Source organism: Monodon monoceros, unplaced genomic scaffold (assembly GCF_005190385.1).
Source record: "Monodon monoceros isolate NGI ecotype Baffin Bay Population unplaced genomic scaffold, NGI_Narwhal_1 Super_Scaffold_8, whole genome shotgun sequence".
Taxonomy (NCBI): Eukaryota; Metazoa; Chordata; class Mammalia; order Artiodactyla; family Monodontidae; genus Monodon; species Monodon monoceros.
This window is the reverse complement of record NW_021703785.1, coordinates 27,980,839-27,994,522: the sequence shown is the minus strand read 5'-3', so window position 1 is coordinate 27,994,522 and position 13,684 is coordinate 27,980,839. Positions and strand designations below refer to the sequence as shown.

At 38.1% G+C, this 13,684-nt stretch overlaps 1 protein-coding gene across 12 annotated transcripts in view; it reads left to right on the top strand.

Moving 5' to 3' along the window:
- SCEL (sciellin) overlaps window positions 1–13,684 on the top strand; it is a 254,474-nt gene that overhangs the window by 138,664 nt on the left and 102,126 nt on the right. For 10 of the 12 annotated variants that reach the window (XM_029210127.1, XM_029210126.1, XM_029210118.1 and 7 more), the window contains 3 exons: window positions 88–205; window positions 8,754–8,813; window positions 12,321–12,389. In XM_029210127.1, coding sequence (XP_029065960.1) covers window positions 88–205; window positions 8,754–8,813; window positions 12,321–12,389 — 247 coding nt within the window. The remainder of the gene's footprint in view (window positions 1–87; window positions 206–8,753; window positions 8,814–12,320; window positions 12,390–13,684) is intronic. The other 2 variants (XM_029210129.1, XM_029210120.1) reach the window with 1 other exon arrangement.

Below are 13,684 nucleotides of genomic sequence, written 5' to 3'. Positions count from 1 at the left end.
GATGCTCCTCTCAAGATTTCCAAGTAATAAACACACACTCAACTCCATGCAACTACATCTCTTGTTGTTTCATTTTTCTGTTGATAGATATGAAGAGTACCACTCAGGGGACTACACTGAAGCAACAGGGATTTCACAATGTGAACAAAAGAAGGACTTTCTTACAGGATAACAGCTGGATAAAGGAACGTCCTGAAGAAGAAAAGTAAGAGCGTGGGTGGGTGGGTGAGTAGAAAGAGCCATTCTCCATTTGGGAGACTAATGGCGATGTGGAAATTGGATACTTTCCTTCTAAAACACTTTGTTGCTTGGCCTCATGTTTGGTAAGATTTAGTAAGCATAAATTCGTTACATCAGATTTTTAAGAATATCTCTACCATTGTTAATATTCACATACCTAAAAGAATATGAGTAATTAGTGAGAAAAAAGTAGGATTTCGCTGTTATAAATAGCATAGACATTGGTGCCTACTTGATAATCTGAAAAAAGAAAAAAGACATTCCAATTTCCAAAAAGGTAATATTTAATCCATGGTAACGAGATTCCTGGTGCCTGATGTCAGTTGAAACAAACACAAGTATGATTCCAAGTTTACAAATTTAATAATAATTTATCTAAAATTTCCTTATGTGCAAGTAAAACCGATCAATTCTCAACTCATTTAGTCCCCACTGGTCGTATACCTCTAGGTATGGAAAGGTGGTAAATGCAGTATCACTTTGTAAGAGAAAACACTTAACCATCACGAAAGTATTGTCTGCTTTAAGCATTGTTTCTATTAGCTGTATGTTTAAAGATCTGAAGACTATTAACCTAAGCATATCACCTCATTGCCAACATAGATTTATAATAGGCATTTGTCCAGCCCATATATATTTATTATAAATTGTGTATATATATGTATATACACACATACACATATGTCTTTGATTCCCTTTTATGTGTCCGGCTAGATACTAGGTACTTTACGTATAAAGCATCACTAAATTTCATAGCAATCACATGAGGTAGGTATTACATCCTCATTTTTACAGAGGAGGAATCTGAGGCTCAGAGAAGTTAGGTAACTTGTTCAAGAGCACACAGCTATTAAGAGGTGGAGCTGAAAGTAACATGACCCATTATCTTCCCATTACACCAATGGTTCTCAGCCAGGGACAATTTTGTTCCCAGGGGATGTTTGGCAAGGTCAGGAGATGTTTTTAAATGTCAAAATTGGGTGGTACTCCTGACATCTAGTCAGTAGAAACCAGAAATGCCACTAAACAACCTACCAGGCAGAGGACACACCTCACAACGAAAAATTATCAAACCCATAATGTCAACAGCACTGAAGTAGGGAATCCCTGCATTACAGGATAATTTCTCTAAGCTTTCTACTAAACTGTCCATACATGGTTGTTTGAGGAGTGTACTTGTAACTGTTAAACAAAAATGTCTGTTAAATTCTGTTATTAAATTTTATTATTTTAAGGAGCTATAGGGTTATTTGGAGACTCACACTAAGTTTTGGAGTTAGCATTCTTAGAAAACAATCATTTCCTTCTATAAAGCAACATTTACTGCTTCTGTTGGAAGCTAATATGACATTTCTATTTTTCCATGGTGGTAGAATGATATCAAAGGTAGATCACAAATTTTGGGTTGCACAAATTTGCACAGATGTGGGGCGATAGACAATTTAGATGGCTAAGACAATTTATAGTCAGTAGAAGACAATTTAGATGGCTAAGACAATTTATAGTCAGTAGAAGTGATGGTTTTATGCCAGACATGCTTCCTTAAAAAGGCCCAGGGAAGCCAGCTTGGCTGGCATGACAGCTGCTGAGTGAAGGGGAAATTGGCTCTGATGCTTTCCCCACGCCTGCTGGCCCAGTAGTGGGCTACGTGCTATGTATTTTTCTTCAGGCAAAAATGCGTCTGGTGTCTGCTACTCTCCCACAAGTTTAGGGAGGGGATCCCAGGGAGATGGAGAAGTTCTCTTGGCATCTTCGAGGGTATATATTCGCTGGAATTGTTTCAGTTTCACTGCTCATCTTTCTTTAATTATCTACTGCAGTTCTTTTATAGCTTTACTGTAAGTGGTTCCAGAGTGTTGAGTAATCAGAAACAGGAGAAATGTGATATTTCAGGTTTGGTTGGGTTGACATGGAAAGGTTCTGATACTTATTCTCTGCTTTGGCTCAAGGCCAAAGTCTCTACTACATGTTTTGACATTTCCTAAAATTGCCTGCACTTTCAGGTCCACTATACAAAGTAAGGAAGACATAGCTTCAGGATCTTATGTATGAAGTTCTATTGAAGGGTTGACCAGTAGGAAAAGGGAAAGTTTGGAATAAAAGTATCACTCTTGTCACTTGCTAACTTTTTAGCCTTAGGAAAGCCACAGAATCCCAGATCAATTTTCTCATCTGTGAACTGGATATAAGTGTATCCCCTGCCTAATTTATAGGGTTATTTTAAGGACCAAACAGAGCAAAGTATATAATCTCATGGTTCAAAAATAGGCTAAATCTGTGAAAAATCAACCTTCTTAACCACAAATATTGGTACTTATTTTCCTACATTTTGTCAAGGGAAACTGTCAAGACCAACAAGTGGAAAAATTTCAGATATAATGGGCTTAATTAAATTTAATAACTTTATTGGAGTATAATTGCTTTACAATGGTGTGTTAGTTTCTGCTGTATCACAAAGTGAATCAGCTATAAGTATACATATATCCCCATATCCCCTCCCTCTTGCATCTCCCTCCCACCCTCCCTATCCTGCCGCTCTAGGTGGTCACAAAGCACCGCACTAATCTCCCTGTGCTATGCGGCTGCTTCCCACTAGCTATCTATTTTGCATTTGGTAGTGTATATATGTCCATGCCACTCTCTCACTTCGTCCCAGCTTACCATTCCCATCCCCATGTCCTCAAGTCCGTTCTCTAGTAGGTCTACGTCTTTATTCCTATCCTGTCCATAGGTTCTTCAAGACCATTTTTTTTTTAGATTCCATATGTATGTATTAGCAAGCTGTATTTGTTTTTCTCTTTCTGATTTACTTCACTCTGTATGACTGACTCTAGGTCCATCCACCTCACTACGTAACTCAATTTTGTTTCTTTTTATGGCTGAGTAATATTCCATTGTATATATGTGCCACATCTTCTTTATGCATTCACCTGTCGATGGACACTTAGGTTGCTTCCATGTCCTGGCTATTGTAAATAGAGCTGCAATGAACATTGTGGTACATGACTCTTTTTGAATTATGGTTTTCTCAGGGTATATGCCTGGTAGTGGGATTGCTGGGTCGTATGGTAGTTCTATTTTTAGTTTTTTAAGGAACCTCCATACTGTTCTCCATAGTGGCTGTAACAATTTACATTCCCACCTACAGTGCATGAGGGTTCTCTTTTCTCCACACTCTCTCCAGCATTTATTGTTTGTAGATTTTGTGATGATGCCCATTCTGACCGGTTTGAGGTGATAACACATTGTAGTTTTGATTTGCATTTCTCTAATGATTAGTGATGTTGAGCATCCTTTCATGTGTTTGTTGGCAATCTGTATACCTTCTCTGGAGAAATGTCTATTTAGGTCTTCTGTCCATTTTTGGATTAGGTTGTTTGCTTTTTTGATATTGAGCTGCATGGGCTGCTTGTAAATTTTGGAGATTAATCCTTTGTCAGTTGCTTTGTTTGAAAATATTTTCTCCCATTCTGAGGGCTGTCTTTTCATCTTGTTTATGGCTTCCTTTGCTGTGTGAAAGTTTCTAAGTTTCATTAGGTCCCATTTCTTTATTTTTGTTTTTATTTCCATTTCTCTAGGAGGTGGGTCAAAAAGGATCTTGCTGTGATTTATGTCATAGAGTGTTCTGCCTCTTTACTTCTAAGAATTTTATAGTGTCTGGCCTTACATTTAGGTCTTTAATCCATTTTGAGTTTATTTTTGTGTATGGTGTTAGGGAGTGTTCTAATTTCATTCTTTTACATGTAGCTGTCCAGTTTTCCCAGCACCACTTATTGAAGAGGCTGTCTTTTCTCCATTGTATACTCTTGCCTCCTTTATCTACAATAAGGTGACCATATGTGCATGGGTTTATCTCTGGGCTTTCTATCCTGTTCCATTGATCTATATTTCTGTTTTTGTGCCAGTACCATACTGTCTTGACTACTGTAGCTTTGTAATATAGTCTGAGGTCAGGGAGCTTGATTCCTGGAAAAAAAGCTCCATTTTTCTTTCTCAAGATTGCTTTGACTATTCGTGGTCTTTTGTGTTTCCATATAAATTGTGAAATTTTTTGTTCTAGTTCTGTGAAAAATGCCATTGGTAGTTTGATAGGGATTGCATTGAATCTGTAGACTGCTTTGGGTAGTATAGTCATTTTCACAATGTTCATTCTTCCAGTCCAGGAACATGATATATCTCTCCATCTGTATGTATCATCTTTAATTTCTTTCATCAGTGTCTTATACTTTTCTGCATACAGGTCTTTAGTCTCCATAGGTAGGTTTATTCCTAGGTATTTTATTCTTTTTGTTGCAAGGGTAAATGGGTTTGTTTCCTTAATTTCTCTTTCAGACTTTTCATCATTAGTGTATAGGAATGAAAGAGATTCCTGTGCATTAATTTTGTATCCTGCAAGTTTACCAAATTCATTGATTAGCTCTAGTAGTTTTCTTGTAGCATCTTTAGGTTTCTCTATGTATAGCATGTAATCTGCAAACAGTGACAGTTTTACTTCTTTTCCAATTTGGATTCCTTTTATTTCTTTTTCTTCTCTGATTACTGTGTCTAAAACTTCCAAAACTATGTTGAATAATAGTGGTGAGATTGGGCAACCTTGTCTTGTTCCTGATCTTAGTGGAAATGGTTTCAGTTTTTCACCACTGAGAATGATGTTGGCTGTGGGTTTGTCATATATGGCCTTTATTATGTTTAGGTTAGTTCCCTCTATGCCTACTTTCTGGAGGCTTTTTATCATAAATGGGTGTTGACTTTTGTCAAAAGCTTTTTCTGCATCTATTGAGATGATCATATGGTTTTTATCCTTTAATTTGTTAATATGGTTTATCACATTGATTGATTTGCATATATTGAAGAATCCTTGCATTCCTGGGATAAACCCCACTTGATCATGGTGTATGATCCTTTTAATGTGCTGTTGGATTCTGTTTGCTAGTATTTTGTTGAGGCTTTTTGCATCTATGTTCATCAGTGATATTGGCCTGTAGTTTTCCTTTTCTTGTGACATCTTTGTCTGGTCTTGGTATCAGGGTGATGGTGGCCTCATAGAATGAGTTTGGGAGTGTTCCTCCCTCTGCTATATTTTGGAAGAGTTTGAGAAGGATAGGTGTTAGCTCTTCTCGAAATGTTTGATAGAATTCGCCTGTGAAGCCATCTGGTCCTGGGCTTTTTTTTTGGAAGATTTTTAATCACAGTTTCAATATCAGTGCTTGTGATTGGTCTGTTTATATATTCTATTTCTTCCTGGTTCAGTCTTGGAAGGTTGTCCTTTTCTAGGAATTTGTCCATCTTTTCCAGGTTGTCCATTTTATTGGGATATATTTGCTTATAGTAATCTCCCTTGGCCCTTTGTATTTCTTCAGTGTCAGTTGTTCTCATTTCTAATTCTGTTTTTTGAATCGTCTCCCTTTTTTTCTTGATGAGTCTGGTTAACGGCTTATCAATTTTGTTTATCTTCTCAAAGAACCAGCTTTTAGTTTTATTGATCTTTGCTATTGTTTTCTTCATTTCTTTTTCATTTATTTCTAATCTGCTCTCTATGATTTCTTTCCTTCTGCTAACTTTGGGTTTGTTTTGTTCTTCTTTCTCTAATTGTTTTAGGTGTAAAGTTAGGTTGTTTATTTGAGATGTTTCTTGAGGTAGGATTGTATTGCTATAAACATCCCTCTTACAACTCCTTTTGCTGCATCCCATAGATTTTGGTTTGTTGTGTTTTCGTTGTCATTGGTTTCAAGGTATTTTTTTATTTCCTATTTGATTTCTTCAGTGATCTCTTGGTTAATTAGTAGTGTAGTGTTTAGCCTCCATGTGTTTGTATATTTTACAGTTTTTTTTCCTGTAAGTGATCTCTAGTCTTATAGCATTGTGCTCAGAACTGATTCTTGACAGGATTTCAATTTTCTTAAACTTACCAAGGCTTGATTTGTGACCCAAGATATGATCTATCCTGGAGAATGATCCATGAGCACTTGAGAAGAAAGTGTATTCTGCTGTTTTTGAATGGGATGTCCTAAAAATATCAATTAAGTCCATCTTGTCTAATGTGTCATTTAAAGCTTGTGTTTTCTTATTTATTTTCATTTTGGCTGATCTGTCCATTGGCAAAGTGAGGTGTTAAAGTCCCCTACTATGATTGTGTTGCTGTCAATTTCCCCTTTTATGGCTGTTAGTATTTGCCTTATGTATTGAGGTGTTCCTATGTTGGGTGCATAAATATTTACAATTGTTATATCTTCTTCTTGGATCGATCCCTTGATCATTAATGTAGTGTCTTTCTTTGTCTCTTGTAATAGATTTTATTTTAAAGTCTATTTTGCCTACTATGAAAATTGTTACTCCAGCTTTCTTTTGATTTCCATTTGCATGGAATATCTTTTTCCATGCCCTCACTTTCATTCTGTATGTGTCCCTAGGTCTGAAGTGGGTCTCTTGTAAACAGCATATATACAGGTCTTGTTTTTGTATCCATTCAGCCAGTGTATGTCTTTTGGTTGGAGCATTTTATCCATTTACATTTAAGGTAATTATGTATTACCATTTTCATAATTGTTTTGGGTTTGTTATTGTAGGTCTTTTCCTTCTCTTGTGTTTCCTGCCTAGAGAAGTTCCTTTAGCATTTGTTGTAAAGCTGGTTTGGTGGTGCTGAGCTCTCTTAGCTTTTGCTTGTCTGTAAAGGTTTTAATTTCTACATCAAATCTGAATGAGATCCTGCTGGGTAGAGGAAACTTGGTTGTAGGTTTTTCCCTTTCATCACTTTAAATATGTCCTGCCACACCCTTCTGGGTTGCAGAGTTTCTGCTGGAAGATCAGCTGTTAACCTTATGGGGATTCCCTTGTATGTTATTTGTTGCTTTACCCTTTCTGCCTTTAATATTTTTTCTTTGTGTTTAATTTTTGATAGTTTGATTAATATGTGTCTTGGTGGCTTTCTCCTAGGATTTATCCTATATGGGACTCTGCACTTCCTGGACTTGATTAACTATTTCCTTTCCCATATTAGGGAAGTTTTCAACTATAATCTCTTCAAATATTTTCTCAGACCCTTTCTTTTTCTCTTCTTCTGGGACCCCTATAATTCGAACATTGGTGCGTTTAATGTTGTCCCAGAGGTCTCTGAGACTGTCCTCAATTCCTTTCATTCTTTTTTCTTTATTCTGCTCTGCTGTAGTTATTTCCACTATTTTATCTTCCAGGTCACTTATCTGTTCTTCTGCCTCATTTATTCTGCTATTGATTCCTTCTAGAGAATTTTAACTTTCATTTATTGTGTTTTTTGTCATTTTTTGTTTGCTCTTTAGTTCTTCTAGGTCCTTGTTAAACATTTGTTGTATTTTGTCCATTCTATTTCCAAGATTTTGCATCATCTTTACTATCATTACTCTGAATTATTTTTCAGGTAGACTGCCTATTTCCTCTTCATTTGTTTGGTCTGGTGGGTTTTTACCTTTCTCCCTCATCTGCTGCATATTTCTCTGTCTCCTCATTTTGCTTAACTTACTGTGTTTGGGGTCTCCATTTCACAGGCTGCAGGTTCCTAGTTCCTGTTGTTTTTGGTGTCTGCCCCCAGTGGGTAAGTTTGGTTCAATGTGTTGTGTAGGCTTCGTGGTGCAGGGGATGGGTGCCTGTATTCTGATGGATGAGGCTGGATCTTTTCTTTCTGGTGGACAGGACCACATCTGGTGGTATGTTTTTTGGTGTCTGTGAACTTATTATGATTTAGGCAGCCTTTCTGCTAATAGGTGGGGTTGTGTTCCTGTCTTGCTCGTTGTTTGGCATGAGATGTCCAGCACTGGAGCTTGGTGGTCACTGAGTGGAGCTGAGTCTTAGCATTGAGATGGAGATCTCTGGGAGAACTCTCGCCAATTGATATTACGAGGGGCCGGGAGGTCTCTGGTGTACCAATGTCCTGACGTCAGCTCTCCCATTTCAGAGGCTCAGGCCGACACCTGACCAGAACATCCAGACCCTGCTAGTGTTGGTCTCCTGCAGAGGTGGGGGGCAGCTGTGGCTCACCATGGGAACAAGGACAGTGACAGCAGAAGGTCTGGGAAGCAGTCTTTGTCATGAGCCCTCCCAGAGTCCTCCAATAGCCCCACCAAAGATCCTCTAGCCTGGGCTTAATTAAATTTAAAACACGTTTGAAAAAACGTTTGCCTTCCTGCAGAAAAGGACTTTTCTAATATATGCAAAGTAGATGGCCGCATGTTCCCACACTGCTGAAGAAAACCCAAAACCAAAAAGCCAGATAACAAACACTCATGCCATTGTTGAATCACATGGAAATCTCATGGGGTAAATTGGAATAATGATTGTTTGTAGTGACAAACTTTTTTCTTTTCACCATGCTCTTTCAAGTGGTGGCTGGTTAAAATAAATGCATAGTTGTGTGTTTACACCCAAAGTAAAATGAATTAACCTTGCCAAACATTGTGAGCTCTTTCATATCTGCCTTATTTAATGCTTACTAAATACTGTGATAACTTCTCATGTGACTTGATTTTGTTCTTTCTCTGCAGATATGAAAATTATAGTAGGGTGGTACTCCATAGACGTAACTCCCATGATGCCTCAGACAGGTGGGTGTTTCAGATGAGTTATTCATTAGCAGAAACACAAAGACAGTCATTTTTGAGAGTAGACTTGTTCAAGACAGGCTGAATATTTGTAGCTAGCCTCAGGCTTTCCCTGACATTCTGGGCACATGAAGGAGAATCTGTGATATCATCAGGGGTGTTTACAGGGCAAACTGTGCTTTTCCAGCTTTATGCTTCCAGAATACGCTTGGAGGTGTAGAATAATCAATCCACTGCCTACCCTACCAAGGTGGCCCTCCTGACAGGAAAGGGAAGGGGCCGCCGCAGAAACATAGGATATTTCTGAGCCTTAGAGAAAGGAACCCTGAAAGCAGAACAACAGCTAAGTTCACTTGCTTTATGGGACAATACATTTCTTTTCAAAAACTCCTAGGCTTGTGGAAAACCACTAAATGATACTCAATGGCAAATAGACTGACAAATGCAAATTAGTAGGAAAATTCAAACAAAACTCATAAGCGCAATGATGTAAATAATCTAATATTGATGAAATAAATAGATAATATTCTTACTAAAGTACATTTATAGTCACACACATACAAACACCCACACCCATCAGAAGAACTTAACTATTTCTCAGACACAAGTTTTATCTGGTCCAGTAGCCAGTGTCTTCCACCAAGACATACTTACTGATTGTCTTTCATGGTGGGGACTTTAAAAAGTTAAGTAGACACTTTGAATATGTCTATTTTGGAATTTTTATCTATGAATTTTTCTGAACCATTTAAAAATTGTTCATAATTTTGATGTGTTCTCAGGGTCCTGAGTTTACCCCCCTCTACACAAAGTATCTGATTGGTTTTTGGGTTTCCAGCCTTGGCTCATCCAATTGACTGTTCTGTGATCTGGCAGGCTCTCTCCATGCCCTCTCCTTGGTCGTCATGATTTTGGAGCTTACATCCTTGTTCTCTGTTGGCCCTCAACTCACCAAACAAAGGGAACCTAATCATCTGAATCCAGGCACCAGTGAAAAATGCCTCCTCCATTTGATTTGCCTTTCTCTGCAACTATTAAAGAACAAACATACTTGTTGTGAAGTGTGACCAGGCAGACTAAGCTTCGTGCTCTTAGTGTGTTTCAGAATAACGGGACCTTAATGCCGTCTATGCTTACTTTATATTTAAAACTCTGTTGGTTACCTGAAACCTTCCTGTTACTGGACAGCATTTTGGCTAAAGCACATCGAGCTTTTATCCTAAGTAACAAAAATCTGCAAGCCTGAGACATTTCCCCTTTGACCCCTTGACTTGCGTCTCAAACGACATCTTCCTAAAAGGTAGTGTAGGTTAGTTATCTCCTCGCATTTACTCAAATGGATGCCCATGTGACACTTTTCTACCCTTTTGAAGAGGCTGTGTCCACTTCGATGTTCACCCAATACCACGTTGGAGCACCTACTGTGTGCTGACATTGTGCCAGGTGCTGGGAACACAAAGATTCATAAGACACCAGCCTTGACCTCAAGGAACTCACATTTCATGGGAAAAGATGAATACATAAGCACAAATACTCAAATTTACCATGGAAAGTGCTTGTGGAAGTGTGTGCCGGTGCTATGGGAAGGAGCAGAGGGAGTGGCTAACTTTGCCTGAATGAGTGGGAGACCTCACTGAGGACGTGGTCGTTAAGAGGCACTTCCAGCAGAAGCAATGATATGTCCAAGAGTTCCACACGAGCAGAGACTGAAAATAAAGGAAAAGGAAAATAAATAATAGTCTCATCACCCTAGAAAACAAGCTTCACAGTGTGCACAAACTAGGACATTTTACTGTCCTTCCTCTGCCCGATCATTAAAACATGTCACATGAGGCAGAAGGCAAAAATAGTACCTGTGGAGATGCCCTATGTGAGCCAGTCCCTATTCTAAAGTCTGGGGACAAAACAAAATCCCCGCTTTCATAGAACTTGCTTCCTAGTTGAAGGTGGAGGGGGGAGAGACTGAAAATAAACAAACACAATATAATATGTCATGTGGCGATAAGTGCCTGAAAGAATAAAGCTGCTAATGAGACATACAACAATAACATCTGCAAAAGGGGTTGTTTTCTGGAAGGGGGTCAGATGGCCCTGCAGCACCTACCTGCACTCATGTATTACACCTGCTGGTGAACCACACTATGATTTCACTCTGAGTTTCTTTTAAAATGCGGGGAATTGCATTAGGCTTTTTAAAAACCTTATTCTTGCTTTAACCGACACTATTCCCTCTACCTCTGTTTATTCATGTCTATTTATACTCCAAGATCCACCCTGACCTGCACCTCATCCCGAAAGCCTTCTGTGATCCCCGCCTCTACAAATAAGCTTTCTCAGCTTCAAACTTCCTTGCACTTGACCTGAACCTTTTCTATGACACTGACCACTTGTTGCACTTGGACGTATGTCTGATTTGTCCCTCTAGCTCTGTGTGTGTAGGGGTTACAGATAATTCATTCTCGACTTCCTCACTCACAGTCATCAGCACAGTATATCGTTTACCTCCAAATATTTGCTTAATAAAGATACACTACATCAAGTTAAAAATTACATGTTAAATAGTATACTGTTTTAGTACTTTTTCTGATTCAATATGTTTGGTCTGTCAGCTTCAAGTGATGCTTTGAAATGCAAACTGTAAATCATGGTATAATTCTCCAAAGAGCTTGCTTTCCCTGTATCACAAGGTTATATAAAGCATTAAACAGGCTTTTTTTTTTTTTGCTGATTGATCAGTCTGATCAAGATAGCTCCACTGCTTTGGTGATCATCGTTCCTACTATTGGGCCTTCTATCTTCTTTTCCCTTATTTTCTTGTCTTCTCCCCACTCCCTTTTTTTTTTCTATTTATGTGTCCGTCTTAACTCTGCCTCTGTCTCTCCTCTCCCTTCTTCTCCCGGTCTCCCCTCTCTTCTCCTATCCTTCCCATCCATCCTTTCTCTATTCCCCCACTGTCTTCTTTTCATTTCTTTCCAGTGTCTCCTGTTTCTCTCTTTTCCTCTTTTTCTTCTCTCTCCCTCCCTCTTTTCTGCCAGCAAGGTCTCTTCTCTCAACCCTGTCCACGGTACTGAACTTATAATGAAGCAACTTGTACATAGCTGTTGTGTTGGCTTATGGCTCTGCTGAAACTCTGCAAACAAAATATAGCTGATTATAAGGGACTGAATTCCTATTACGTAAAAATCAACAACATTGAAAACACTACATATTAGTTACTAACCATTTTGCATGTTGTGTTTCTTGTTTTACATATCCTTATCACCAATTTGAATGTGTTACATTGTAATTAGAATAATTGGACCTAGAGAAGAATTCTTTTATTAGCATGGGGAATCGGGTTTGCTATATTTTATCCTACCCAAGTCAAAGCCTGGGAAGATTTCGGTACTCCAAATCTGTAACATGTACATCTCCTACCCGAATAGGATAAAATTTTACCAAATCCATGATAAGTTTTATAACTATTTTTTGTAATTTATTTGATCTTTCTATAATTATTTTTTGCTACAGGAAAACAAACGAGAGGGATGAGCCAAAAGCCACAATCAGTTGGTACAGATCTGGTGACACTTTGGACAGGTAAGGTGTTTTGAACCACGCGAGCAAAATGCATAACATATGTTAAATCCAGTTTCTTATAAAGCATGAGACATTTAAGTGTTTACCAAAGTAAGTTTTGAACCATGATATTTTATCTCCAGGGACAGAAGGACTATAAAGATTGAATTATCTTCTTCTTCAAAACTCACAAAATCTTGACTTGATATGCCATTTTCCTAAAATCTTGCTAGCAGTAGATCAATAGGAAAAATTCCGAAGAAACCGGTTTGAATATAGGTGGGGTGAGCACTGCATGTGGTCTGTTCAACTTTAAATGGAGAATATAGTTTTTTTGTGTGTGAGTAGCCAGTTCTTGTTCTAACTTTGGTCTTTCCATCCCAGAGGCAGAGAAACAGCAGTTTCTGTATAATTACCTTATGGAGAGACTATACCTTTTAATAATACAGTAGTTTTGATCTGCTCTAGGATAAAGACATTAGGTCTTTACTTTAGAAAGTGAAACTACTCTTTCGGCAGTGGAGTCACCATATGGCTGTGGAATGAGTCATTGGCTGAGGCTGTTATTGGCTCAGTCTTAGACAGAGGGAAAAGAAGGGCTCATCCCTATATAGAAAATTGAGGAATATCTATTCAAGTTGAAGTGTAAATGCTACAAGTCACATTTTAATTTTATATTTGGTAGAGGTGCTTATTAGGCATAAGTAAAGAACAAAGTTAACATGTTATTTGGAATCTAGACATAGTGAATACCTGGGGCCATTTATAGTTGAAGCCACTCCCTGTAGCTAAAGATGTGCTACTTTTGGAGACAAACATGCCACCCGCTGCAATTGAAGCACATATGCTGAAACCTATGGCATCTAATAGATTCTATATTCACACCATGCCTGTGCCAATTAATACAGCAAATGCATGCACTTCTGCACTCTTCATAGCTTTTTAAAAAAAATAATTTAATTGATTTATTGAAATCCATCAAAATTAATAGTCTCTACTTTTTGAAAGATACTGTTAAGAGATCAAAATCAAACCAAAGACAAGGAGAAAATATTTGCAAATCATATATCTGATAAAAAAAACCCCACAAACTTGTATCCAGAGTTTATAAAGAACTCTGCAAATAAGAGAGAAGTACTTCCAAACGGCAGAGTAAGGACCTCCAAAAATCCACTCCTTCAGAAAAGTATTAACACTGGAAAAAACTGTCAAAATCAACTTTTTCCGAACTCTGGAAATTAACCAAAGGCTTGAAACAATTTGCTAAGTGTCTATTCAAGAAAAAGAGTTGGCTGTCAGTAAGAACGGCACGAATT